Below are 26,609 nucleotides of genomic sequence, written 5' to 3'. Positions count from 1 at the left end.
ACATTTATGCTGCTCAGTGTTCAAACTCCTTAAGGAAAATACGCTATTTGAGAAGGAATCCAAGTGCGCATTTTTTTGGTAAGGAGATACACTATTTGGGCCATATTGTCTCCACGGATAGTATGCGGATGGATCCTGACAAGGTGGATGTCATTGTCAGATGGCCTAAACCTAGAAATCTCGAGGAATTGTAGATGTTTCTAGGCATGTCAGGGTTCTACCAATAGTATGTAAAGGACTACACGAAGATCGTAGTCCCCTTAGCTGACGAGTTAAGGACAAAGAAAAAAACTATTCATTGGGGGGATCCTCAATGAAGAAGTTTTGAGAAGCTCAAGGTGGCCATCACAATGGCACCAATATTGATCATTGTGGACCTCAATGAACCGTTTGTTTTGGAGACAGATGCTAGTGGGGAGGCCGTTGGGGCAGTTTTATTGCAAAGGGGATGCCTTGTTGCATTTGAAAGCAAAAAGCTTAACCGTGCCAAGCATAACTACTCGCCTTACGAGTGAGAGTTACTTGCAATTTTTCATGCTCTTAAAAAGTGGCAACATTACTTGTATGACACTACTTTTGAGGTCCAGGACAAATCATGAAAGTCTAAAATGGCTTTCTAGTCAGGGTGAGTTGAAAGGTAGAAAAGCTTGGTGGGTGGAGCTCCTATGAGAGTATGACCTTAAACTCCATTACCAGAGAGGTAAATATAACGTAGTAGCAAATACGCTGAGTCACATGCCAATGGTGGACGAGTTAAGTTTCACCACCTTAAGAGTGATCTCTTGGAATCTCTACGTGGTTTATGTGAGCATGATTCATCATTTTCAAAGGTATGGCGCGTCGTATGCGGCCACACTTTATAGACAGAGTAGCCACCTCCCTCATCAAAAAGGAGTACTAGTCCAAAGAGATTAGTTGAGGTTTCTGGGGGAAGAGGAGCGAGTGCTAGTCCAGAGCGAGTCTCTTAGATTATGTACCGAGATGGAGGGCTTGGGGGTGGACCCTTCACAACCATTTGACACTAGTTCACTTGGGGTGATAAAGTTCGTCAAGGGGAAAAGTAAAGACACTATTCCATAGATGATGAGTACCTACTCTACAAGGGTAGAGTTTGCATACCAACTATTGGTGATTTTCGAGGCCAAGTTCTTATACAAAGTCATGATAGTCCAAGTGATGGTCATCCTGGGATACAAAAGACCTATGCACTAGTCAAAAGATAATTTTATTGGGCTAGTTTGTTTAAGGACGTCCAAGAGTTCATGTTGAAATGTAAGAAGTGTCAGGTCAATAAACATGAGTGCCTCAAGGTTGGAGGTTTGCTACATCCATTAGATATTCCCAAAGGGAAATGGGAAAGTATTTCCATGGATTTCATCACTGGTTTACCTATGAATAAAGAGAATGATTCGGTTTGGGTAGTGGTTGACCGATTGACCAAGATGGTATACCTACTAAAAAAACGTGAAAACTCCTAAGTTAGCTAGGTTGTCCATCGAATATCTCTACAAGCTATATGGCTTGTCCATAGATATAGTTTCGGATAGGGATAGAAAATTCGATAGTCACTTTTGGAGGGAAGTCTTCAAAAAGTTGGACATTACTTTGAGTATAAGTACGGCTAATCATCCGCAGTCTAATGGTCATACCAAGAAAGTCAACCAAGTGTTAGAAGACATGCTTTGAGCATATGTTAGTAAAAAGCAATCCAATCGAGAGGAGTACATGCCACATTTGAAGTTTACTTATAATAGTTCGAAACATCCAGGGAGACTGGATTTAGCCCATTCATGTTAATGTATGGATTCTAGCCGAGATCTCCTATAGCCATAGGGCTAGAGAAGGAGAAGTTGCAGTTTGTCAAGGAGTTCCTTGAAGACATACAAGATATACTGCAAGTAGCAAAAGATAGCATACGTAGTGCACAAGATCGTGCAAAGGCGTAAGAGGATTCTCAGACTTAGAGATTGGAACACAAGGCATACTATGTACCGAGAGGCCCTTGTTAAGTGGAAGGATTGTGAGGATGAGGTGTCCACGTGGGAGCACTTGAGTACATTAACCAACTTTTCAGAGTTTGTTTTCTTGTGGATGAAAACTCTTCTTAAGGGAGGAGTAATGTTACATAGCCCGTAGTGGCTACGGGGAGCTAGACCGGACTCCGAGACCACCCACTAGAACGTGGGCGGTGAGCGAGCCGGGGTTCAGGGGAGAGGGTGTCCATATATACCCAACAGTGGGAAACTTTATCCCAATTCCCTCTATGGTTGGGTGGTGATCCAGAGTTGAGGAGCTCTCATCCTCCATCTTCAACGCGTTGCTGCTATCGTAGCGTAACAGAGAGTTAGAGTTAGAGTTAGAGAGAGAGAGAGAGAGAGAGAGAGAGAGAGAGAGAGAGAGAGTTGAGAGTTAAAAAGAGAGAATTAGAGAGAGAGTGTGTGTGTTAGAGAGAGAGTGGGAGGTAGTTAGAGAAAGGTAAAGAATATGAGTGTAAACATAGATAGATTGGTAGAGAGAGAGAGAGAGGGAGAAAGAGAGAGACAGAGAGAGAGAGAGAGAGAGGGAGTTGGCCACTTCGAGAGAAATAGAGAGAGTTAGAGAGAGAGAGAGAGTGTGTGGGACTTGTTTAAATGCATACCAAAAGGGTCAATCATAAGGGCAAGTTTGTCGAGCTAAGCAAAATAGAAATAAATGAGTTGGTAGTACCCATTCTTAGCTACACTTCATGCTTGAGAGGGGATGGAATGCTTCAACTTATGTTGAAAGATTTGGATATCAAAAGGGATAAAAGAGGTTACCTCTCACTCAACCTTTTGGTCATTGCATGGACTATGATTATGTGGGCCTTTGTGAGTTCATTGAGGGTACCCTTAAGGACAACACCAGTTTGAGAGAAATAGATAGAGTCAGAGAGATAAGAGAGAGTTAGGGAGATTGAGAGAGAGAGAGAGAGAGAGAGAGAGAGAGAGAGAGAGAGAGAGAGAGAGTTGGCCAGCTTGAGAGAAATAGAGAGAGTAAGAGAGAGTTAGAAAGAGAGTGAGTTAGAGAGAGAGATTTAGAGAGAGTTAGAGAGAAAGAGTTGGCTAGTTTGAAAGAAATAGAGAGAGTTAGAGAGAGAAAGAGACAGTTAGAGAGTGAGGGTTACAAAGTTAGAGAGAGTTAGAGAGTTTTAGAGAGAAAGAGAGAGATGGCCGAAGAGAGAGAGATAATTAATTTTAAAAATGTATTTTATTTTGTTTTAACCACGAAAGATAAAAATGAGCCTTTTTGGAAGGGGAGAAAGAGAGGAGAAGAAATAGAGAAGGGGAGAGAGACAGAGTAGAATTAGTTTAAAAAAAAATGTTTTTTGTTTTGTTTTAAAGGAAAAAAATAAAAAATAGGAGAAAGAGAAGGGCAAGCAACTAGTTGCTGCTGCTGAAGGTGGGTGTGGGCCACTCGTTCAATGAAATATGGAGTGCTAACACAATGATGAAAAAATGGCCAAGTTTTGGGAGGGAAAATATAATGGTGTCATTTTCTTCTCCATTGGCCAAGTAAATGGGAATACTAGTGCTAGGTGAGAGCACTACGGCTACCACCTGGATTGGGGCGTTTCACACTAAGGAGCGAGTCACGTAAAAAACCCCTTTAACTTGTAGAAGAGACAAGGGGTCTAGCTCTCTACGTAGAAACAATAGTACAATACACCAAAGTACTTCATAACTCATCCTCAACACACTTTCACCATCCTTTCCAAAAAATTTTAAAACCTGGAATTTCGTGAAGCCCTCTTTAACGAATTTACCTCCTTGTGTACACAGCATTGGGAGTCCCCAGTGCCCACAACATTGGATTCCTCTCTCTCTCTCTCTCTCTCCCCTCTTTCCTTCATGGAGTGATTGATTGATGGGCTTGCTGTTGAAGTCCCTTTCTTCTTCTTCCTCTTCTTCTCTCTTTCCAGAGAACGGTCAGCCAAAAATTGCTGCCAAATTTGGTCCCGATTTACTTTAGGGGTAGCGTAAAAGTTGATGCCAATCTGGTGCAAAAACCCTCATTGTAATGGTTGCAGCGTTCCTATCAATCACAGGCAATCCCTTCAAAATTGCCAAGTTTGTGGGAACTTGCAAGTGGTGGCTCTGTCACTCTCTTCCTACCATCATTGTTCGTTCGTTGCTTTCAATGGCTCACATTAGGGTACAGTAGTACGCTACCAACTCGGTGTGTGTGAGCCTACTTACTGTAGCTATGTCTAGCCTCTCCTGATCTTCGTCTTCTTCCTCCCTTTCTGCTTGCTTAGCCTGTCTATGGCGACTTGAGAGTTCAATCAACACAATGCAATTCTGTGAGAATCCCTTCTGCAGAAGTCCCGCTGTTTCCCAACTTTTCCAGGTACTTTTCAGCTAAATTGCTCACAATGTTTTTTTTTTTGGGGTGGGGGGGGGGGTGCGTGGGTGGTGGTTGCTGCTCTGCATTTTGATACGCATGGAAGCGTGTACATCTCGCCTAGCTTTTGGTTGGGACAGCTATGGCAGAGGCTTTTGTTAGGGGTAGCTGTGGCTAGAGCTACTGTCTACACTTAGCTAGCCTTATGCTGAACTGTTCACTGCTAGATCTAGCAAGCTCAGAGTAGGCTTTTCTTAGCAGATCTTTTTCCATATCCACCAGGTTTGGTGTTTTCTGAGAGGAAAAAGTCTATGTAACACTGAAAAGCCCTTGCTAGTGATGGTTCTGCAAAACAGAAGGATAGCTGTTAAAAAAAAGTAGTTCTCTCTATTAAAGAGCAACTAAAACCCTTAACACTATTTGCCCTAACTGTATCTGCAGGGTGATTGAGCCTACAAACCCTAACATGTGAAAATGGGGAAGTCTGGAAAACTGTTCAAAACCTTAGTTGCTGGTGTTAAAGCTTTCAGATCTCCCTCCAAAGAGAAGCCTGCAAAGGAGACAAGCAAGAGGGAAGACAGAGATCAACTGGTAAGCCTTATCATCTTCTTATCATCATGAAGCTTTCATGGCAGCATGCTTTTGATTCGAGAATTGCTATTAGCCTATGCTGAGTTCCGTTTTTTGTTGTCAGAGAAAGGGAAGTAAGGAAAAATGCCTGTGGAGCTTAGGCAAATCATCTTCTCGAAACCATGATGCTGTAGCTGCTAACCCTTCTCTGGGTGCCGTTGAGATCAAAGCTGTACAGGTTGAAAACGAGCATGTCAAGGATGTGCTGTTAACTGCTGCATCATTCACCACAGAACCTGGTCTTGAAGCAAAGGGTCAAGTTAAGACTGAAGATGCAGCTATCACTGGCCGTGGTCTCATGGAGCTGTTGCAGACGGGTCCAATGGAGCGCATTGAGGAGTCCAACCGAGAAGAATGGGCTGCGGCGAAGATACAGGCTGCCTTTCGGTGTTACCTGGTAGGGATGCCTTGCACATGCACACACTCAAACACATGCATGGGGAAAAAACTCTTACCTGATTGCATGTGCTTGCATGCGTGTGTCGAGCCCTGAACTTGGTATGCGCAAACTCCCTTATGTACTCACAGAAACGGACATACACAGACGTTTAGGAGGGTATTGAAGAGCAAAAAATATATTGAAGCTATGGGCTGTTTGTTACCTGGCTGGTGCACAGACTAATGGACATACATGTGTTTGCACATGCATGCGTTTATCGAATCGGGCTTGGTGCCTGCACACACTCCCACTGATGCATACAGACATGGGCACGCGTAGAGGTCTGAGTCCTTCTAGTTTTGTAGACTAATCTGCAGTCCTTCAACCCATTCATGTCTGTCATCACTACGAATGTTCCAGTGGGTAACAACAGCGAGTCCAGTGTTAATTTTGATCTGCTTTCTCTATCATCCAGTCGTATTACTGCTTCTGTTGAAATCATTGGAGGCTATAAAGTTTGGTGTCTTGCAGGCACAACGAGCCTTTCGAGCATTGAAAGCTTTAGTAAGGCTTCAAGCATTGGCTCGAGGAAGAATGGTGAGGAAGCAGGCATCCACAACACTGCGATGCATGCAGGCCTTGGTAAGAGTTCAGGCCCTTGCGCGGGGACGCCGTGTTCGAGCATCTGAGCTTGGTCAGTTGGTTCAAAGACACCTGCAACAGACAAGACAGCAGAGAAAAAAACCAGCGGTAAGAGGGATCTTTCCATCACATGGTTGTCGTTTTGCGTACAAGCTCTCACTTGAAAAGCTCTTTAAAGCCTTGCATGGTACATCACAGGAAGGTTGGGTGAGTAGCATGGCTACTGTACAGCAGTTGCAGGCGAAGGCGCAAAGCAAGCAAGATGCAGTCATGAAGCGACAGCGCGCACTGGTGTATGCGTTCTCTGAACAGGTATGCTTCTATTCAGCTTGAATTCCATCCCTCTTTGGCTCTAGCAGTGTGTCCTGGGCGGTCAAAGGAATTTACTTTTTTCTGAGCTGGGCTATGTGCCTTTTGTACTAATATGGGCTGATCTTCTTGCAGCTCAACAGATGCACACCAAAGCAGGGTTCTTCTTTAGTAATTGATAGCCAGCCAGACAAAAGCCACTGGGGTTGGATTTGGTTAGAACGATGGATGGCAGCTCGCCCGTGGGGAAACCCTCCTGGTGCAGTGACAGAGCATCAAGACATGCCATTCAATAAAAATGAGAAGGTGAAGACCAAAACAGAAGCAGAGAGACATGTAGGGAGTTCCAAGAAAGTAGGTCTACATTTGAGCGAGTCTGCAGATGGCACCGTGCCTCGTCCACAAGAAAGCCCTCTAGCAAGAGAGCAAGAACGAACAGTAACTGTGGTAGCGAAGAAAGATGAGAAAATGGCCCCAACAGATGTTGACTCTGTAGTAGCGGCGGCTAGTGTGTCGGCAAACATGTCAGCGCTTCAAAGGGTTCTTCCATCACCCCCTCCTCCACCCCCTCCTCCACCACCTCTTCCATCCTTAAAGAGAGTCAGTCCTCCTCTTGTGACGCAGAAAACTATCTTACATACAACTCAGTCAACCGCCACCGTAGCAGCGACATGTTCAGCGGCATCTGATGTTACCCACCTCAAATCATCAGCATGTGCTACTGAACTGACCGTGGCCACCTTATCAAGCACACCAGATACTCACTCATCAAAATCATCAACATGTGCTACTCAGCCGGCTGTGGCCACCTTGCCAAGCACACCAGATACGGACTCAAGATCTTCGACATCTGCTACTCAGCCAATTGAAACCTCCACAGTGCTGAGCACACCAAACAGCCACCCCAAACTGCCAGCATTCAGTATTCAGCCTACAGCTTTGGCCACCTCGTCAATCACACCAGATGTTCTCGGGAATTTGCAGACTCAGTTCGGCTGTGTGTCCAGGCTGTCCGTTTCAAACTCAACTCCAGGCTCATCCTTTCCCCTGCTAGAATTGTGCTCTCCAGTACAACTTGCCTCACCACCGACTCTTTCCTCCAAAGAGCAGAGCTCACCTCCTCGGCAGTATATCACTCCCCCATTATGTATTCCGGATCTTACATATGAAGACTTGTCAAGTGGGGCATTTACGCCAGAGGAGAATGCCCCTAGCATAATTGTGGACAGTGCGAGATTAGTGAGTGAAGCAGTGGGTGCAATGAATGAAGGTGAAGCAGTGAGTGCAATGAATGAAGGTGAAGATGCCAAGGATGGGGAGAAGCCTCAGTCCATTTATCCTAAGAATGATGAGGCCATACAAGCTGATGCTTTATCTGAAACAAATGGCAGGTGTGATGTATCTGTAGTGTCTGTTGGTGCAAACTCCACTGAGGCTTCAAACAAACATATGGGCAGCCCGGGTTCAAAGCATGAACAGCAGGCTGAATGTGCATCTCCATCTATTCCTAACTACATGGCCACAACCAAGTCTTCAAAGGCCAAGGTACGCACCCTCAGTAGCCCTAAGCAGAAATCAGATTCACCCAAGCAGAAATCAGAGTCTCCCAAGCAGAAGTCAGACTCTCCTAAGCAGAAACCTGATTCTGCAACAAAAAGAAGGCATTCTCTTTCTGCATTGGAAGGCAAGAGCTCTCCTGGGACACAAAGGCCTATATTGCATGTTCGTGCTGGCAGCAAGGGGCAGTTGACGTCACTGAGGGATATGAGCACGGAATTCTCGCCTCGCTCGAATGGGGATTTGCGCAGACATGGGAAGTAGGTGGTTGCTTAGCATTCACCAACGTGCACGAAGACAGTGAAAGTAGGTTTTGCTTTGGATTTCCTGACTTCTTACATATACTAAAATTTTGAAGGATCTTTGCTTGGCATGTGGATTGTTTCAGAGGGTTGGAGTTTTGTAATGTAACATCATGTTGGCTTGTAAACAACAAACATAAACATAAACATCCAGGGGGTGCTAGTACTATTGCTACTTGAGCTGCAGAAGGGATGTTTGCCCTTACTATACAGCACCCAAGCATATAATAATTATTACTGTCTTGTCTCTTTTCATGTACTTAACGCCTGTTGAATACACCAGCTTTTGCCAGGATGATTTGTGACTACTTATGCGTGGCTAGTTTTGTCTTAGTAGTTATATTATCCTTTGGCTTGCCTTAACAACTCAAGGCCATCGTGTTGCATGGTCTTTACTAGCGCAGGGCCTTTTGTGCAGTTCACGGCCTCTTCAATTCCCTGTAAGTTAAAAAAAAACCCTTTTATTGCCAAAAGGGTTTAATAGGGAGCCAATCACCTCTCTGCATCAGAGAAAGAGAGAAGAAGACCAACTCTTCTCATTTGCGTGCCCAGATGGACAAAGTAGGCACTTTGCTATCATTGCAAATGGACAAAGTGAGAAGTGCTATGCGGTGAGAGAGACGGAGGTTTACTGCTATATGGACGGGAAAAACACACAGAGAGGCCCTTGGAGTGACGGCCAGGCGCAAAGGGTTCTAGGTTGGAGAAAGATTCCGACTGGAGATCAATTGGAGGGCGGCAGCCTGCACCCAGGAAAATTCTTGTCCTTTGTAGTTCTTAGATAATTAAGCAATTATTGGAGTGCACGACGGAAAATTCTTGTCCTCTCTGTAATTAATAGAGAATTAAATAATTATTGGAGAATTAAGTAATTAATAGAGAATTAAATAATTATTGGAGAATTAAGTACACTTAAGTATACACCATCTATATCATAAGCTTAGGTCCTAGGTTTTCTTACCCCAGATATACTTATTTCACATAGGGAAAGTATGTGAGTCGAGTTTATACAAAACGAAAGAGGCATGATCTTGCATACGTGAATGAGGATCTGTGAATCTATATACGTGAGCCTAGAGACATGAGCCTAGAGACGTGAATCTACGATCGAGCTTGTAGACATGAGTCTAGACACGTAAAGAACCGGTACACGAGATGTGAACTTGTATACATGAGCCTAGATATGTGAACTTATAGACGCGAGCCTATAGATGTGAGTCTTCACATATGAGTCTAGAGGTATGATCTGGACACACGTGAGCAGACGTGAACCTTTTATACGTGAATCTCCACGTATGAGTCTAGAGGCACGAATTTGGACACACGTGAGCTTAGAGCCGTGAACCTTCTACACGTGTGAGTCTAGACACGTGAACCTGCAAATATGAGCTTGGAGACACGAGTCTAGAGGCGTGAGCCTCGAAAAAAGAAAAAGAAAAAAAGCAACTTGTTTGAAACCATTCTTAGATGTGATCCAGAAGCACACACATAACCTTTGCAAACTCGATTTGGACCAATTGGTTGGAAACAACAATACAGTCAATTGCAGCGCATCAATTCAGGCCTCCATGAGCAACTCTAGGAGTTTCTCTCTAAAATTTTATATAAATTTTAATTTATCTTGCCCACCAAGCCTTCACTCCCATCAAATAACTAGCACTCGATAGAGTGCTCCCTTGTTAAGAAGGCTAGACTTCTTTGCATCCACCTCAAGTGAGAGCTTTGGGAAGAAATGAGCCAACAAAACATAGATGTGAGTGGAGAAATAGTCGAACATTTGGAAACAAGAACAGCCCAGTCCTTTGAACTATGGATTCACTAATTGGCTCTGTAAACAATGCCTTAAATTTTATGAAGAAGGCATTTAACTGCCTTGTCTTTGGGCATAGCTCCAGTGAGAAGAAGTAAGAGAGCAAGACCTGGAACCTTAAGGTTCGCTCCTATAGGAAGCAGTTGAACTAGATATACGACAATGTTTTACAAATATTTGGTGTCGAATCTAGTTGGTTTTATCCCAAGTAGACCATGACTAGCAAATAATCCAACAACCGTAGTTTTATGGCAAACGCGACATGTCTTTTTTGTTATACCACTAGGGATAAGTGTTCCATAGTATACACAACAGTAAGCACAATTACGACAAACAAGACATAACTCTTTTGCTATATCACTAGGGACAAGTGTTCCATAGTACACACAACAGTAAGTGCACACAATGCAAGCAGGAGTCCCGCTCTCTACAAGAGCCCATTATAGAAGCACAATTACCATGGGACCAAGTTCTATTTCTTCTCTGTTTGGATGCAATTTGGACGAGGAACAAGGAACATGGGGAAGGGTAAAGAGCCAATGTTTGCATTGGAACTACCTCAAACTAAAGAGATCTATGTGAGTATTCATAGAACGTGTTCTCATTCTGCAGTGAGCCTATAGTCTCAAGGTCAGTTGGCGAAGGACAAGTGCCATTTGAAACCTTGCAGCCCAACCCCATAGGGCAAGAGATCCTATGCTCATGTACATGTACCTGTACTCCAAGCTCATAGAAAAGTCCATAATGTATTGTGGACTTTATGTACCATAGTATTCTCCTAGCCATATTTAAATGTGGCTTCCACAGGGCTTGCATAACTGACTCACCAATCCAACCGAAAGCTCAAATTTAGCCTAGTGATAGTCATGTATATCAAACTACCTACTATGCACCTCTACATAGTAGGCTCCTCTAAGAGATCACCTATATGTGTGGACAACATCGAACTACCTACTATGTGTCTCTACATAGTAGGATCCTCCAAGAGATCACTTATATTTGTAGACAACATCAAACTACCTACTATGCACCTCTACATAGTAGGATCCTCCAAGAGATCACCTATATCTGCAGACAACATCGTGTTCTACTCCAATGGCACTAAGATTGGATTACACCTTGTTATCCCATACTTAGATAGAATGTCTTAGTCATACTGCCTTTATAAAAAGGAAAATCTATCACGTGATCTAATTAATCACTTTTATACCTAAGAAATATTGCAGCTCACTTGAATCTTCCATTTCAAACTTCTTCTTAAGAAGTATCTTCATCTCATGAATGTCAAATCTCTATCACCTAAGTCATCAACATAGATTACCACTAGCACAATTTCCTCCTATCACATAAAGTGAGAATCTAGCATTAGATACTTGAAATCCAATAGTGACATGATACTCCCCTATCTTATCTGACCATACACTAGGTGCTTAGAATCCTTCATTGGCGTGTATACTAGGTACTCATTATCTCATCAAACACAACATCCTTGCTCACTCACATGTCATGCATAGTGGGATTATATCATCTAAAAATTCTCTGCTCAAAGAAATAACCAATGAATATATATTTTTCTACCTTCTTGGGATCCAACTTACTTCTCATCTTATATGGTGCATGTCACAAGCAATGCACTTTCAAGTGTAACAAATCTTGTTTTTTGCTTGTAAGCTTTTTTTTTTTCAGGCTCTATACCATAGACTATTAGAGTGGGCATTCTATTCATGATGTAAACTGCAATTGCTACTGCTTTAGCCTAAAAATAATGAGGCACCTCCTTCTCATTTATCGGTGTATGAGGAACTTCTCCAATATGCATGTTTTTCCTTTCTGCAACCCCATTTTGTTTGCATGTAAAGTCCCTCTTTATCCCATGCTCTCGTAAATAGTCATTAAATTTATTGGAGAAGTATTCTCCCTTACCGTCTATCCTTTTTGGTCTCTAAACATCAAAATACACCACATTTAATTTCTTTGACTTACACGCTTATCGTGCGAAAATGTATACTTAGATTGATTTCCCAATTGGTATGCTTCATATACTCTATGTATTCCATCCACTTTGAACTTTGGCAAAACTACAATAATACATTGGGCCTACATATCCAATGTGGTTATGACAAATTCAATGTCTGCAACCACACCTGTACCATGTGTAAACATTGCAATCCTCACTTTAGGGATGCTTATATCCAATTTAAACATTATGTCAACTCTTTTTCCCGTTACAACCAAGAGACACTAGTTACTTTGTTATGTTCAGCACATGAAACACATCAACAAGGCACTTAATTTTTCCATCCTGCATAAATAAAGAGGCTTTCCCAACATATGCAATAGGGTGTGCTGTGTCATCACATGTTCCTATAGAACTTGCAAACCTTGCTCAATCATTTATCCCCTAATAGAAACTAGGTTCTTTGTTATGTTTAACACATGAAGCACATCAGCAAGGTACTTGATTTTGCCATCTTGCATAAATGAAGGGACTTTACTAACATATGCAATAGGGTGTGTTGTGTCATCACATGGTCCTACATAGCTTACTTTTTCCAAATCCCTTAATTCTCTGAACCACTCACCATGGCTGGCCATGTGGTTAGATACATGTGAATAAATATGATATACAAATGATGCATGTAAAGTCTTGGGAACGAAGCATAGCATCATAAATAACTACTCACTTCTATCTTCAGTGTATGTTTACTTGATGATGCATAGTTTCCTTGCTGTAACTTTTCACTTTTTATATCATTTTTCTTTTTACAATAGTTCTTTTCTATATGTCCTGATTTGCCACGAGAATAGCAATCTATGCTATTTTTACTCTGATTTCTTTGCCATCTCTTTGGCTCCCTCTACTTCCAGTGTGGCCTCTTGCACCTTTTTATAAATTCAAATCCTATTATTGTTATCTAGGATTCTTGTTTTCATATTGGCATACACCACCTCGACCCTTAGATGAAGAGTTATCTCTACCTCTACTTGTGTCTAAGTAGAAGGCCTACTTCTACATATTATTGGAGGATGATCTACTCTTGACATTCATCTCCTCACTAATTAAAAGGGCTATAAGGTTCTGAAAGTTTGGTAAATTTTCATGAGTTCGGATAGATTCCCAAAACTGTGATCACATTATTTTCTAAGTCTATTCAAATTGTGATCGACACCAGGTTGTCATCAATTGGTGCTCTTGCTCCAATAAAGCTGCAATCATCAACACCAAGGTATCATCATCAAATGGTACTCAAGTCAAACTGTGTGACCGACACACCAAGACTGATACCATGGAAAGATGCAGGGGGGAAGAGAGCTTGAGCTCTTGCAAGCACACACACACACTCACAAAACCCTAATAGAGAACACACAAGGTGAGAGGCTGAAATCTTCTTCTTCTCTACTCAACACTCAACACACCATATACAAGAATAAGAGTACACAATAATATGGAAGGTACTCAACCAATACATACACGGGTTCTCTATAGTGTGAACCCGACTAAATGAGCTGGCGCTATAACTATGCCAGTCTCTAGAATGGCTGTCACACAGCCTGTCATCCCACTGGCCGCATATCTCCCATGATCTCACCAACCATGCCAGTGGTGTAAGTGTGGGGCCTATCCCCCAGGCGGGTCATCAGTGGCCACCGCCTCACTAGACGAGCTCAATATCTCAACACTTCCCCTCGAGCTCAACTCCATCTCATGTACACCAAGCAAAGCCCTGAATTTGCGGAGCTTCTCTGTACCCAATGCTTTGGTGAAAATGTCAGCTACCTGATCCTCTGTGCTGACATAAACAAGGTCAAGATCTCCTGCCAAGACCTTCTCTCTGACGAAGTGGTAGTGGACCTCTATGTGCTTCGTACGAGCATGAAAGACTGGGTTCCTGGCCAACTGTATACTGCTAATGTTGTCACAGAAAATGACAACTTGTCTATCCACTGATAGACCCAAATCTGCAAGTAGCTTTCTCAACCAAGCTACCTCACATGCTGCCATAGCAGCTCCTCTGTACTCGGCCTCTGTACTCGATAGAGCAACCGTAGGCTGCTTCTTGCTGCTCCAAGTCACAGCAGCACTCTCCAAAGAAAACATGAATCCACTGGTAGATCTTCTATCTGAGATCCTACCAGCCCAATCAGCATCTGTGTACCCATGTACACATATCTCTGTCCCAGTCTCATAGAATAGTCCACAATGCAAAGTAGACTTCACATACCTCAGTATGCGTCTCACTGCATCCAAATGCGGTTTCCGTGGAACCTGCATAAACTGACTCACCAACCCAACAGCATAGCTCAAATCTGGTCTGGTGATCGTCATGTAGATCAAACTCCCTACTATGCGTCTGTACATAGTAGGATCCTCCAAGATCTCTCCTGAATCTGCACTCAACTTGCCATTCTAATCCAATGGCACAGAAATAGGCTTACAGCCTGTCATACCATACTTGGACAACATGTCCAAGCCATACTGTCTCTGCAGTAATCCAATACCATGTGGTGACCTAATCACCTCAATGCCCAAGAAATATCTGAGCTCCCCCAGATCCTTCATCTCAAACTTTTGTCTAAGCAAGATCTTTACATCAAAGATCTCTGCATCATGGTCCCCCGTAATGATCAAGTCATCTACATAGATGACAACAAGCACAACCCCTCTATCACCATGTCTCACATACAGCGAGAAATCTGCATTGGCTACATGAAAGCCAATAGTGACAAGATATTCAGAAATCTTGTCAGACCATGCTCTTGGTGCTTGCTTTAAGCCATACAAGGCTTTCTTCAACCTGCAAACATGCTCGGGGTGACCCACATCCTCATAACCAGGTGGCTGCAACATATACACCTCTTCTTGCAAATCCACATGCAAGAATGCATTCTTTACATCCATCTGATGTAAAGACCATTGGTTTGACGCAGCCACTGCTATCACAACTCTCACCGTTGCCATCTTGGTAACTGGGCTGAAAGTTTCCTCATAATCAATCCCATATGTCTGCGCATATCCTTTGGCTACCAATCTAGCCTTGTACCTGTTTATGCTTCCATCACTGTTATGTTTAACTTTGTACACCCACTTGCATCCAATGGCTTTCTTGCCTTCAGGCAATTGCACTAAATCCCAAGTCTCATTTCCATATAGTGCATCCATCTCCTCGTCCATAGCTTTCTCCCAACACATATTTCCAACAGCCTCATCAATGCATGTGGGCTCAACAACCTGCACAACCTTTGCCATATATGCATAGTGATGTGCCACATAACCATCATAGGTAAATCTCTGCACAGGATTTCTCACTCTCCCAGATCTTCGCAGCTTTTCATTCATGGCTTCCATAGCCTTCTTTACACCAGGTGTTCTCATAACTGGGATCCCAAGCTCCTCATCAAGGCTCATATCTGAGCCACTAGACTCTCCATCAACATGAGAATGCCCTGCAGAAATGTCAAGCATACCAAGGGGCTCAACCACTTTCTCTTTTCCTTTACGTGATGTACTAATCACATTTGCAGGGCTGGTATTATGACGCAGCCTGCCACTCCATGGTCTATCAACAGACCCACTAGATGAGGACTCTCCTGGTCCACTCAAAGACTGTGATTGCTGACCTGCATTCTGTGCAACCACACTTCCACTCACATCAGCCCCGACAGCTTCTTTTTCAGCAGCATACCAGCTGCTCATCTCATCAAAGACAACATCCCTGCTTACCCTCAACTCACGTGTAGCAGGGTTATAACACCTGTATCCCTTTTGCTCAAGGGAGTATCCAATAAACACACATTTTTCAGCTTTTGGATCCAGCTTAGTTCTCAGCTCATCTGGCACATGCATATATGCAATGCATCCAAAGACTTTCAGATGAGATAAATCTGGTTTTCTGCCAGTAAACCTCTCCTCTGGAGTTACATCATGTATGGCTGCAGTTGGAGTCCTGTTCATGATGTATACTGCTGTAGAAACAGCCTCAGCCCAATAGCAATGCGGCATATTCTTCTCTTCCATCAATGCTCGCGCAATCTCAGCAATGTGCCTGTTTTTCCGCTCAGCAACTCCATTTTGCTGCGGAGTGTATCTGCATGTATACTGTCTCCGAATACCATTCTTCTTCAAATATTCAGAGAACTCATTGGAGAAGTACTCTCCCCCTCCATCTGACCTTAGGCACTTGACATATTTCCCTGTTTGCTTTTCAACCAAAACTCTGAAATTCTGAAAGTGAGTGAACACCTCACTCTTCTCTTTCATGAAATATACCCACACTTTCCTTGTGTGGTCATCAATGAAAGTCACATAATACCTACAGCCTCCCATAGATATGGTCTTCGTAGGACCCCATACATCTGAATGCACAACATCTAGTGCATTTCTGCTCACATATCTGTTACGTGGAAACACATGCTTTGTTTGCTTCCCAAATTGGCATGCTTTACATATTTTCTGCATACCTTCCACTTTAAATTTTGGCAGCCTTGTCACAATTCCTTTTGTCTGCATAGACTTCAATCTCTGCACATTTACATGTCCAATTCTTTTATGCCATATGTCTGTGTCTGCAACAACTCCTGAACCATTTGCAAACATTGCAGCACTCATTTCAGGCATGTCTACATTCAACGTAAACATTCTGCCCACTCTGTTGCCTTTTGCAACCAACCTGCACTTGTCTTTAAAATCTTCAACATAACACCCATCAGGGTTAAACCGAACCTGCAAACCCTGCTCAATCATCTGGCCAACTGAAACCAGATTCTTTGTTATGTTCGGTACATGAAGTACATCTGCAAGGTACTTCACTTTGCCATCCTGCATAGACAATGGCACATATCCAACGTGGGCAATTGGATGAGTAGTGTCATCCCCTGTTTCCACAAAAACTGGTCTTTCTGGGTTTTTCATCTCCTTGAACCACTCCCCATGACTCGTCATGTGGTTCGAAGCGCCTGAGTCCACATACCATACATTATCTTTTTGTGCTGCATCAACATTTTCAGACATGGCATTCACAACATGCTGCATAACAAACAACCTTTCATTATCCTCATTATTTCTGCTTGAGGATGCATAGTTGTTTTGCTGCACTTTCCCATTTTGCATGTCAGCCTGCTTCTTATAACATTCTGACTGCACATGTCCAGGCTTACCACAATAATAGCATTCACGTGCATCATTATATTGCCTTTGCCAATTTCCACGGCCTCTTTGACTCCCCCTGCCTCTGAATTTGCCTCTTCCACCTGCGTGTTGTTGTTGTTGTTGTTGATTCTGGGACTGTTGTTGTTGCTGCTGCTGATGACCATAATTCTGATTACCTGTTCGGCCACCTCCTTGACCGCGTCCACGACCTCCTCTACCTCGTCCTCTTCCTGAACTCGTGTAGAAGGCCTGTTGCTCTAAACTGTTTTTGCTTTGTGAAGACTGTTGGTCTTCACCCAAGCTCTTCTCTTCGATAATCAGCATAGACACCAAATCTGTAAAGTTGGGAATGTTTTCCCGAGTCTGAATAGACGTCTTAAACGCCTTGTATTGTGGCCCGAGACCACGTAGACAGACTTCCACCTTGTCGTCATCATCTACTGACACACCAATAGATGCAAGGGATTCCACAATACCCTTTATCTTCAACGCATAGTCATTCACAGACATGCTCTTTTTCTCCACAGTATGAAGTTCATTCTTCAACTGTATCTTACGTGCCTTGGTATTTGTTTCATAAAGCTTTACCAAGGTGTCCCACGCCTCCTTGGGGGACTTGGCATCCTGAATGTGCCCAATCATGGTGTCCTGTATACTAATGGATAGCCAATACATAACCTTCATGGCTCCTTGGTTCCAGTCTTTAAACTCTTTCACATCTGTAGCAGTAGGATTTATGTCCGGTATCTCCGGTGCCTCTTCATGTTCACCTTCTATGTAGTCCCAATAGCCTTTTCCCATCAGGAAATTAGTCAACCTGAACCTCCAAGCATGGAAGTTATTCTTATCCAGCTTCTCAGCCACAATCTGTGTTATGCCATCATTAGATATCTTGCCAAACACACAGTTTTACCAGAAACTGCACTCTGGTTTTTCCTGCACAAATGCTGTATTTTCTACACAGCGGTACTGCAGTCCACTCAAATGTCACAACCAGTGACCTCAATGTGCATACATACACCCAATGGCAATTGTAGACCTCTTTGCAGCACCCGCAGTGTCTGCACAGTCAATCTCTCTTCCTGTAGTTCTTAAAACAGAGTTCTGCAGAGAATCGATGACTTACCTGCAGTGCTCGAAATCGCCTGCTTTCTGAAAAGCGGAGGTCCAGACGCGCCCGAAACACGTTTTCGGCCCGGAAATTTCAGTCCGATAGTCATTGTACCAAAGAAGAATGGGAAACTCAGAGTGTGCGTTGATCTCAAAAAAGTTAATGCAGACACCAGAAGAGATCATTCTCCCTTGCCGTATTTTGAACATGTGCTTGAAAGAGTTGCAGGCAAGGAGGCTTATAGCTTTTTAGATGGGTACTCTGGTTATAATTAGATCACAATTGCAGTAGAGGACCAAGCTAAAACAGCTTTTATAACGGAGTTTGGAGTGTTTGCCTTTCGCGTCATGGCCTTTGGCTTGACCAATGCACCTACAACATTCCAATGCACCTACAACATTCCAACGATTGATAAACACAGCCTTTAAGGAATATCTAAGGGACTTTTGTGAAGCTTTCTTAGATGATCTTTTTGTTCATTCCTCTTGGGACGAGCACTTGATGTGTTTACAAAAAATATTTGAAAGGTGTAGATTATATCGCATCTCATTGAATCCTTTCAAATGCCAATTCTAGGTTAAACACGGAGTTATTCTAGGGCATATAGTATCCAAAAATGGGATTTCCACTGAGAAAGTAAAATCAAGGTCATTCTGGGATTGGGATCTAAAGCTTACATTAGCTTTATGGGGCCTATCGTACTGCGTACAAAGTGGCTACCATTCAAGATGGTATATGGCCAAGGAGCAATCATGCCATGGGAATTTGTCATTCCTAGTCTTCGTGTTGCCACTCAAGAGGGTTGGGATGGTAATCCCTTCTTAGTAGAGCATTTGTATATCCTTGAGCAGCTAAACGAAGAAAGACAATTGGCGGTGTACAATGCCCTTGTGGAGAAGGATAGAAGGAAAAAATGGTTTGATCACCACCTAAAAGACAAGGACATCAAAGTTGGGGATAAAGTCCTGACGTATGGAGTGCTTAAAACGAAAAGAAGAAGCTCAAATATGCCGGTAAGGGACCGTATAGAGTATGTGAAATTACCCCGCAAGGTACCATCTGAGTGGAGACTCTCGACGGAGTTGAAACCATTGGATTCCTCAATGGAAGTAAATTCAAAAGATACTATGATCCCCTAAGCCAAGAGGAGTTACATCCAATCCATCAAAAGAAGGCAGCTAAAGAACAAGCTGAGCTTAAGAAGATACAAGCAAGAGTTGAAGCCAAAGAACGTCAACAGCGTGTTGGGCGCCAACGAGAAGCCAACTTGGGGATTACGCAAGCATTTTTTGAAGAGGCAGAGACAGATTCACTGGAATCTGACCCACCTCTAAGATACCCAATTGAGCTATAGAGTCCTCACGGGGAGGTGCTATATAATACATTATTGGATACAGGAGCTCAACACAATTTGCTATCATATGGAGTGTGGTGTCAACTTGGAAAACCACCTTTATCCAAGAGTGCTATCCAAGTTAAGGGTATCAATAAGAAGAAAACCACTGTCTCAAGAATTTTGCACACTCTTGTTGCCTATGACAAGGAGACTGTAATTCAAAGCTTTTTGGTTATGCCTGCTGGTGCCATGGAGGGGACTGTAAACTTAGGGTGCAAATGGATATTAGCCACCAAGTGCAATATTGATTGGGCAACCAGGCAAGTTACAACGCAAGAACCAGCAGCAGTTTGATCGCTCCAAATCCCGCACCTAAGCCATCAACTCTGGACAAAATTCTAGATAACGAAAAATCACAAAATCAAGTGGCCACACCATCTTTGATTGCTTGCTACCCCTCTAACGCGTCAATGCCAAGAGTGGAAATAAGCAGTGTGGTCTCCAAGGCTTCACTTACTTTGCCAAAGAGCACATACAAATGGGTTCCAAAAGCTTTGTTAACGGCTACCTCCACTGCTAAATCTCGTTCAGACAAGAAGCCTCGTAGTAGGAAAGCAGCTACTACCCGAGAAAAGGCAACGTAACATCACGTTGGATTCCTAAACAATTATTAGCAGAGCCCAATGGTACTACGAAGGGAATGACCAGATTTGGGTCCCTAAACATAAGCTGAATCCCTCTACATCGCCTATAAAACCTTGCAAACCAAATGTTGCCACCCCAACAACAATTCAAGACTGTGGTAAGGGAAAGGTAACGGAGTGCTCCACACCACTTCTTCTAGAGCTAGTTTGGATTCCCAAACGATATCGATCAATACCACCTAGCTCAGGAAGGGGGGAGACACATGAAGCTTCTATCTCCTCATGCCAGGCACACGTTAATATGGAAGTTTCTATACACTCCACACCTACCCTTGTCAATACCCACCAAGTAACCAATGAGTCTACATTCTCCCTTGTAAAAGTATCGTAAAAGTATTGTAAAAGTTCCCCCTTGTAAAAGTATCGTCGGAAACCATTTCCTCTGTTCATTCATGGGAGCGTACACTACCATCTTTGTAATTTGATGTAGCCACAAGGGTCATAAAAAGCTATCTGACCACATCACCACCTAAAACCCGTTGGACAAATTGGTTCCAAGGGGCTACAACAAGGGGCTACAACATCATTGCAAAAAATATGATCTACCCAAGGAAGGGGGGAGCATGTACTCACGTTCGACGACATTCTATTGCTTCCTCCCTAACCTTCTCCCCTGACCATGTAATTCCCAAATTTGAGGGGATGTATATATATAGCTTCATACATAAAAAAGAAAAGAAAAGAAAAATAAAAAATAGTAAAAAGAGCAAGAGCAAATAAGAGGAGAAATATCCGCATACAATTAGGAACTAGATTAACCTGTCTTCATAAACCTACTGATGCTATATCTGTGTTTGCAGATATGGCAAATGCACGAGCATCACACTTCTTCCACTCCCACTTTTGGTGAGAGGTATCATCTGTACCTTTCTCAGATATTTCACATGTGCTATCCTTTAAAACCGAATTGGATCATATAGAGGTACTAGCCAGAGAGGAAAATGTTGAGGAATTAGAATGGCTAGTTTGCCTATTGACCCCACGACTGACCCCTACTCCATAGAGGACGTATCCCTGACAGCCCAAGACTCCTTTTCCACAAGATGACTATCCTCACATGGTTACATTCTTGATGAGCTTATGTGGATGGGAAAACGAAGAAGATATATCTGATGATGAATGGATAGATGAAACTCATGGCACTACCGAGGCAGACTTTATTTATTTGGATGATGCAGATAGAGGCTTAGCCTTAGGGCTAGAGCCAAAACTCTACAACATCCTCTTACCTTAATCCTCAGTATTAGTGTGGTGACTAGTAGGTAGGTTAATGTTTTCAAGTTGTTTCTAGTTTTGTGTGCGTAAACAAGTCCTTATTTTTTCCCACTGATGTGCCTCTCGAGGTATAGTGTTTGTTAGTTAATTGTACAGGTTGAAAAATTTGAGGTGGGTACGCTTTCAAGTCCTGAGACTGCCGCAATGTTCATACATAAATATCTACATCAAATTGCGGGCATTTCTCATCAAATCAAGGAGATCTCCAAAATACAGGTGTAATTCTTCCATGCCCACTCTCTTTAATTTTTACTATTCAATTAATTGCATGAGCTATAATGCATGACCACATGGAATTTGTCAACGCACTACTTAGTTTTTGAAGTTGCTTAACGTGTTAGTGTAAATCATTAATGAGTTTAACCTTATTTGAGAAATTCTTGGGAATGCATGAAGTCTTTAGTTAACCTTGGAATATGGTTATCTTAGGTCTAGGGTTAAAACCATCTTAATGTTTGAATAACCTAGCCATGTGTGTTGACCTCCTCTGAGACATAGCTTTTACCCCTTTGTCGAAAGGATGTAAGAACACATTATAATTCAGGAGCGAAAATCCAAAGCAAATTTCTTTTTTAAAGCCTACAAAAAATGGCAATGTAAGTCTATTATGTGCTTTAATGTCGGGTAGGCGAGGAGTATTTTACTCCAGACCGATGCCCTGGTTGGTAGGGGGTAGCCTTGAGCTAATAGATTCTTGGAGAATGCCTTGTGTTAAACATGGCACCAGGATCGATGCTAGTTTTGCCTTAGGGAGGTCGCCATTGTGTGTAAAAATTATCACGTGTATAAAGAAATAAAGGCAAAAGGCTCCTATAACTCTGATGTTTCTTGTGTCCCTAGGCTCTTGGGATTAGCTTGTTCTTAGAGTAGACACATTGTGGTCATCTGTTTATTTAATATTAAGCTTGGTAATTTTCCTTGACTTAGGCCAGTTATAGACCTTAATTAACCTTCGACACCTCGCTAACTCTTGAATTACTTTCAATAATTTTAAGCTCCTGTTAATTTGCTACGCTAGCTCATTCATGTGACCCCCTAAACTAAGTTCTCATGGCAAACTTCCATTGTGGTCTAACATGCTTGATTTTATTACACTCTATATCTTTTGAATTCCAGCATACTTTCACTCTACTTCCCTGTTTTGCAGACACTCTACCACAACAAACCCTGTCCAGCTTACCATACCATAACTTCCGAGGACAGAATCTACATCAAGAAAGGAGGCATGTTAACCTATGGCGGACATTGAGACATATTACTTTTTACATCATGTAATTAATTTAAGTATTCTGAGTCATGGGCCGGGCTTGTCGGTACCACATGTAAAGGATAAAGTGATTGGGTGATCCTTGATGAGAGGCGCACCTCGAATGTCATCAGTATAAAGGTTAGGATCGGCCGGCCATGTGTGGGTACCCATGTGTGAACGGCTAGGTTGCATATAAGAGTCAAATGTAACCCTAAGATCGCTGATTCTCAATGTGTTGAATACCAGGAGTGCTCTTGCCTTATCTTCTCCATACCCTTCTCCTGCATGTGTGAGAAAGCGAGAGAGCGAGAGAGAGAGAGAGATAGCGATTGAGCACTGCATGGCGGCACGACGGCAGCGAGGCGGTAGAGCGACGGCGGTGGCTCCTTCTTCACTGTGGCGCGAGAATCCTTCACGACGGCGGTTTGAGCGGTGAGTGACACACCTTTGCTCCCTATTTGAGCTTGCTAGTTTCTAGTTGTGTGCTTGCAGCCATTCGTGGCTTGCATACAGTGCCTAGCAAGTCCCCAGCTCCGACACGTGCGGCAAAAATGCACAATGCCTACCTTAATTTTTGCATGAATCGCCGGCTAGGGGGCCTGGGAACTCTTTTCCTAGGTACTCGGCAAAAGCACAACCAAATCTTTATAAAGGAATCCCACCAATACAGCGGTCGGCCGGGTGGTTGGCTAACCCATGGGCCGGTTGGAGGATTGGAGGACTCCTGCGAAACAATTAAGATGCAATTAGGTACGTTAGTTAGATTAAGTCCTGAGAAGACCTTGTTTTATGGGAGGGGATCAGTTGCCTGTGCCTCATTAAAGGAGTAAAAAAGCACTGATTCCATGGACCAAGTGCAAGTCTCTTCTTGATCTGACCATGTGACTTTAGGTTCGGTAAGATTAATTTAACTAGTTAAGACTTTGACTCCTTAAAGTAATTCTCCCGTTAGAAGATTTTTCCATGGAGAAATCGCTCGTGCCTTCCGAGCAAGGGGAGTTTTTTTGAGTTGGGTTTCGGAGGAACCATCGGGCTAGCCTCTCGTCCAGACATCCATGGGTCCCCGCGCCCCGCACGGGGGAGGCCGACGTTGCTTCCGTCGTCATCGCGGCACCCCAGAGGGGGATCTCACAGCAGCTGGTATCAGAGCTTTGTTGAAAGCTAATAAGGAAAAACAAATTCTTATCAGAAACTGATAATAAAAACTTAGAAAAAACATTTACATGTTGTATTTTCATTCTATAATCTTCATAAACGAAGAATTTTAATCAAAGAATTTGGTTTTATAAATGGAAGTTCCACACTTATCTGGTGTTCCCGACCTTACCCAGTCACAACACATGACTGTGTTCGCCTTCGAGCATCTCATCTCTTCTACTACAACTCGAATGAGCCGAGCCAGACTCGTAGGCCATTTTAAAGATCTATATTTTCCTGACCGAGCGGAGAGACGGCAGCACAAGTGGTTTGTAGGGCAGTATGTCCATGCCTCTTGCGACCAGTGTGCGATGCTGAGGCAGAATCTCTCATTGGCCGTGATTCTGATGAAGCTGAAAGTGATACATGGTGTTATTTTATATCACTCAACGCTTTGGAATTTTAAACTTTTATGCCAAATCTATAGACTCCTTAGTCGTTTTATTCCTAAGGAGAAGATAGTAGCTCTCGTGGTAGTAAGGGAACAATTGTATTCGGGCATGTTTATAGCCCAGTACCGTCGCCTTATGCGTCTCCTGAGGAGATTTGGATTTCTTGAGTCGAGCTGCTCTATGTACAAATTGCAACCTTTCTATAAATAAAGAAATGTTTTGTGGAAAAATTCCCTGTTGTATAAGTGATTGTTTATGGATGATCTGATAAAGCAAACTCTGTTATTGGACATATGTCATAGATCTTGAATAAGATCATTTATCTTTTTTAAGAAATTTATTTTTTGAACCTCTTAAATCTTACGATCTCGTGGACGATATCAAAATAAAAAGTTAATAATATATCATTTTTGGCAGAATCATAAGGTGAGGAAACCGTGGTCGTCAGAGCCGGAACCTCTCTCTAAAGAGGAAGAGCTTGATCGCGACGTTCGCAAGGCTCTTCATAGAACTCAACTAACCAGGACCCTTCAAAGGAGAAGTGGAGAACTTGGGCGAGGCTGTAGAGAAATGGGTGGAAGCTATGGAAGAGTATTTTGATGTCATAGGCTATAATGAGCGGAGCAAAATGGCTCTTGCTAGGCTGAAAATTGTGGAAAAAGCCAGGGTGGCATGGAGGAACCATTGTGACACCAACCATTTGGATAGGAATACTCAGTCCTGGAACGACCTTAAAACTATTTGAGGAAGAGATTTTGTCCCCTCGGGTTTTTAGAAACCAAAATGAATGAATTCTTAATGCTAAATCAGGGGAGCAAAACCATCAAAGAATATCACCAGAGCCATTCACTCTTCTACTCAAGTATTCACCACCTCTAGATGAAGAGCAACTCATGGCCAGGTTCATTTGGGGAATGAAGGAACCCTTAGACACACTAGTCAAAAATGCCAAGCCAGTATCCATGGCAGAAGCTGTCAGAATGGCGAAGGACTTTGCCAAAGCTTTCATTGTAAAAGTCCCACCAACACCAGCTCCCTCATCGTAAAAGTCCTACCAAAGCTAGCTCCCTCATCGTAAAATTCCCACCAAAGCCAGCTCCCTCATCCTTCAAAAGATTTCAGACATCAAGAAGTTCTTCCAACCTTCCGTCTCCAAAAAGACACCAAGATCCCAACTAGAATCTAGAGACAGGAAGCTTCAGGAATGAAGGAAGATCTTTCCCTCGAAGTACTTTCTCAAGAACTCCGGCTCTCTCAAGAATGCAAAGGGAAGAGCTTCGAAGTGAGAACAGGTGCTTCGGATGTCAGGAATTTGGGCACTAACTCAAGGATTGCCCATCTCCTTCTGTGGGCCAAGGAAGCCAGGGTCCCCCGTGCCAGAATCAAGGCAACCCCAGAAGAGTGCCAACTTAGCCTGTAGCCTCCATGCAAAGCAGTCTCCAAACTCCCTCCCAGAATTGGAATAACCAAAGAGAGAGAGTTCCACCTCAGACTACAACAGCTAGAGCAGTCACTATAGTTGATGAAGTGGAGGAAGAAAAAGGACAGATCTATGCAGCAATAGAGCATCAAGGGAATAACCATCAATTTTTCGTCCTCTAGACTCCAGCAGAGTACCAAGGTAAGCAATTCAAGATTTTGATTGATTCAGGCAGCACTCATTCTTTTATCTCCCTAGGATGTCTACGTAAATTAGTCCTAAATCAAAAATCAAGGAAACCTATGCAAGTGGAATTGGCCAGTGGAAAGATTCTTTTCACACACTTTGAGACATACATTCATTGTCCCAAAGGAACTATCTATTTCCTTGACCTTCACAAGAATAAAGTTCAAGGAACTGGAATTTGCGGATCCCGAGTGCTACAATTATTCAAGGCTTCCAAATTATTAAAAGGGCTCAGAAAGAGGCAAGCTGTTTATGTCGTTAAGATGAATCCAGTAGATATAAAATGCAAGGATAAAGAACCAGAGTGGTTAAGTGAGTATGCAGATTTGTTTCCCGAAGAGCTGACTGAGATGCCTCCGTCTCGCTAAGTAGATCATGAGATCGAGTTAACCCCTAGAGCTCAGCCACCAGTAGCCTAGCGTGCATACAAAATGCCAGTCCCTAAAGCCATAGAACTTAAGGAGCAGTAAAGATAACTGCTAGAGCAGGGACTCATCAGACCCAGTGTCTCAGCTTGGGGTGCACCCGTTCTCTTTCAAAA

At 43.0% G+C, this 26,609-nt stretch overlaps 1 protein-coding gene across 1 annotated transcript; it reads left to right on the top strand.

The window, feature by feature from the left end:
* The first annotated feature begins 3,796 nt into the window (after positions 1-3,796).
* On the top strand, positions 3,797-8,476 carry LOC147630291 (uncharacterized). Its single transcript, XM_086810135.1, has 6 exons — positions 3,797-4,368; positions 4,804-4,953; positions 5,057-5,389; positions 5,903-6,121; positions 6,212-6,325; positions 6,458-8,476. The coding sequence occupies exons 2-6, from the start codon at positions 4,837-4,839 to the stop codon at positions 8,141-8,143; spliced, it is 2,469 nt and encodes an 822-aa protein (XP_086666261.1). The 5' UTR covers positions 3,797-4,368; positions 4,804-4,836; the 3' UTR covers positions 8,144-8,476.
* Positions 8,477-26,609: the final 18,133 nt, after the last annotated feature.

Source organism: Cibotium barometz, chromosome 16 (genome assembly GCF_041138505.1).
Source record: "Cibotium barometz isolate CiBa-2024 chromosome 16, ASM4113850v1, whole genome shotgun sequence".
In the NCBI taxonomy this organism is placed as follows: domain Eukaryota; kingdom Viridiplantae; phylum Streptophyta; class Polypodiopsida; order Cyatheales; family Cibotiaceae; genus Cibotium; species Cibotium barometz.
The sequence above is the reverse complement of the archived record's forward strand: the minus strand, read 5'-3'. Positions and strand labels throughout refer to the sequence as shown.

Coding starts and splice junctions, on each gene's coding strand:
- LOC147630291 (XM_086810135.1), top strand. CDS start 4,837: ATGGGGAAGTCTGGAAAACTGTTCAAAACCTTAGTTGCTGGTGTTAAA. Junction 4,954..5,056: donor GGGAAGACAGAGATCAACTG/GTAAGCCTTATC, acceptor TTTTGTTGTCAG/AGAAAGGGAAGTAAGGAAAA. Junction 5,390..5,902: donor CTGCCTTTCGGTGTTACCTG/GTAGGGATGCCT, acceptor GGTGTCTTGCAG/GCACAACGAGCCTTTCGAGC.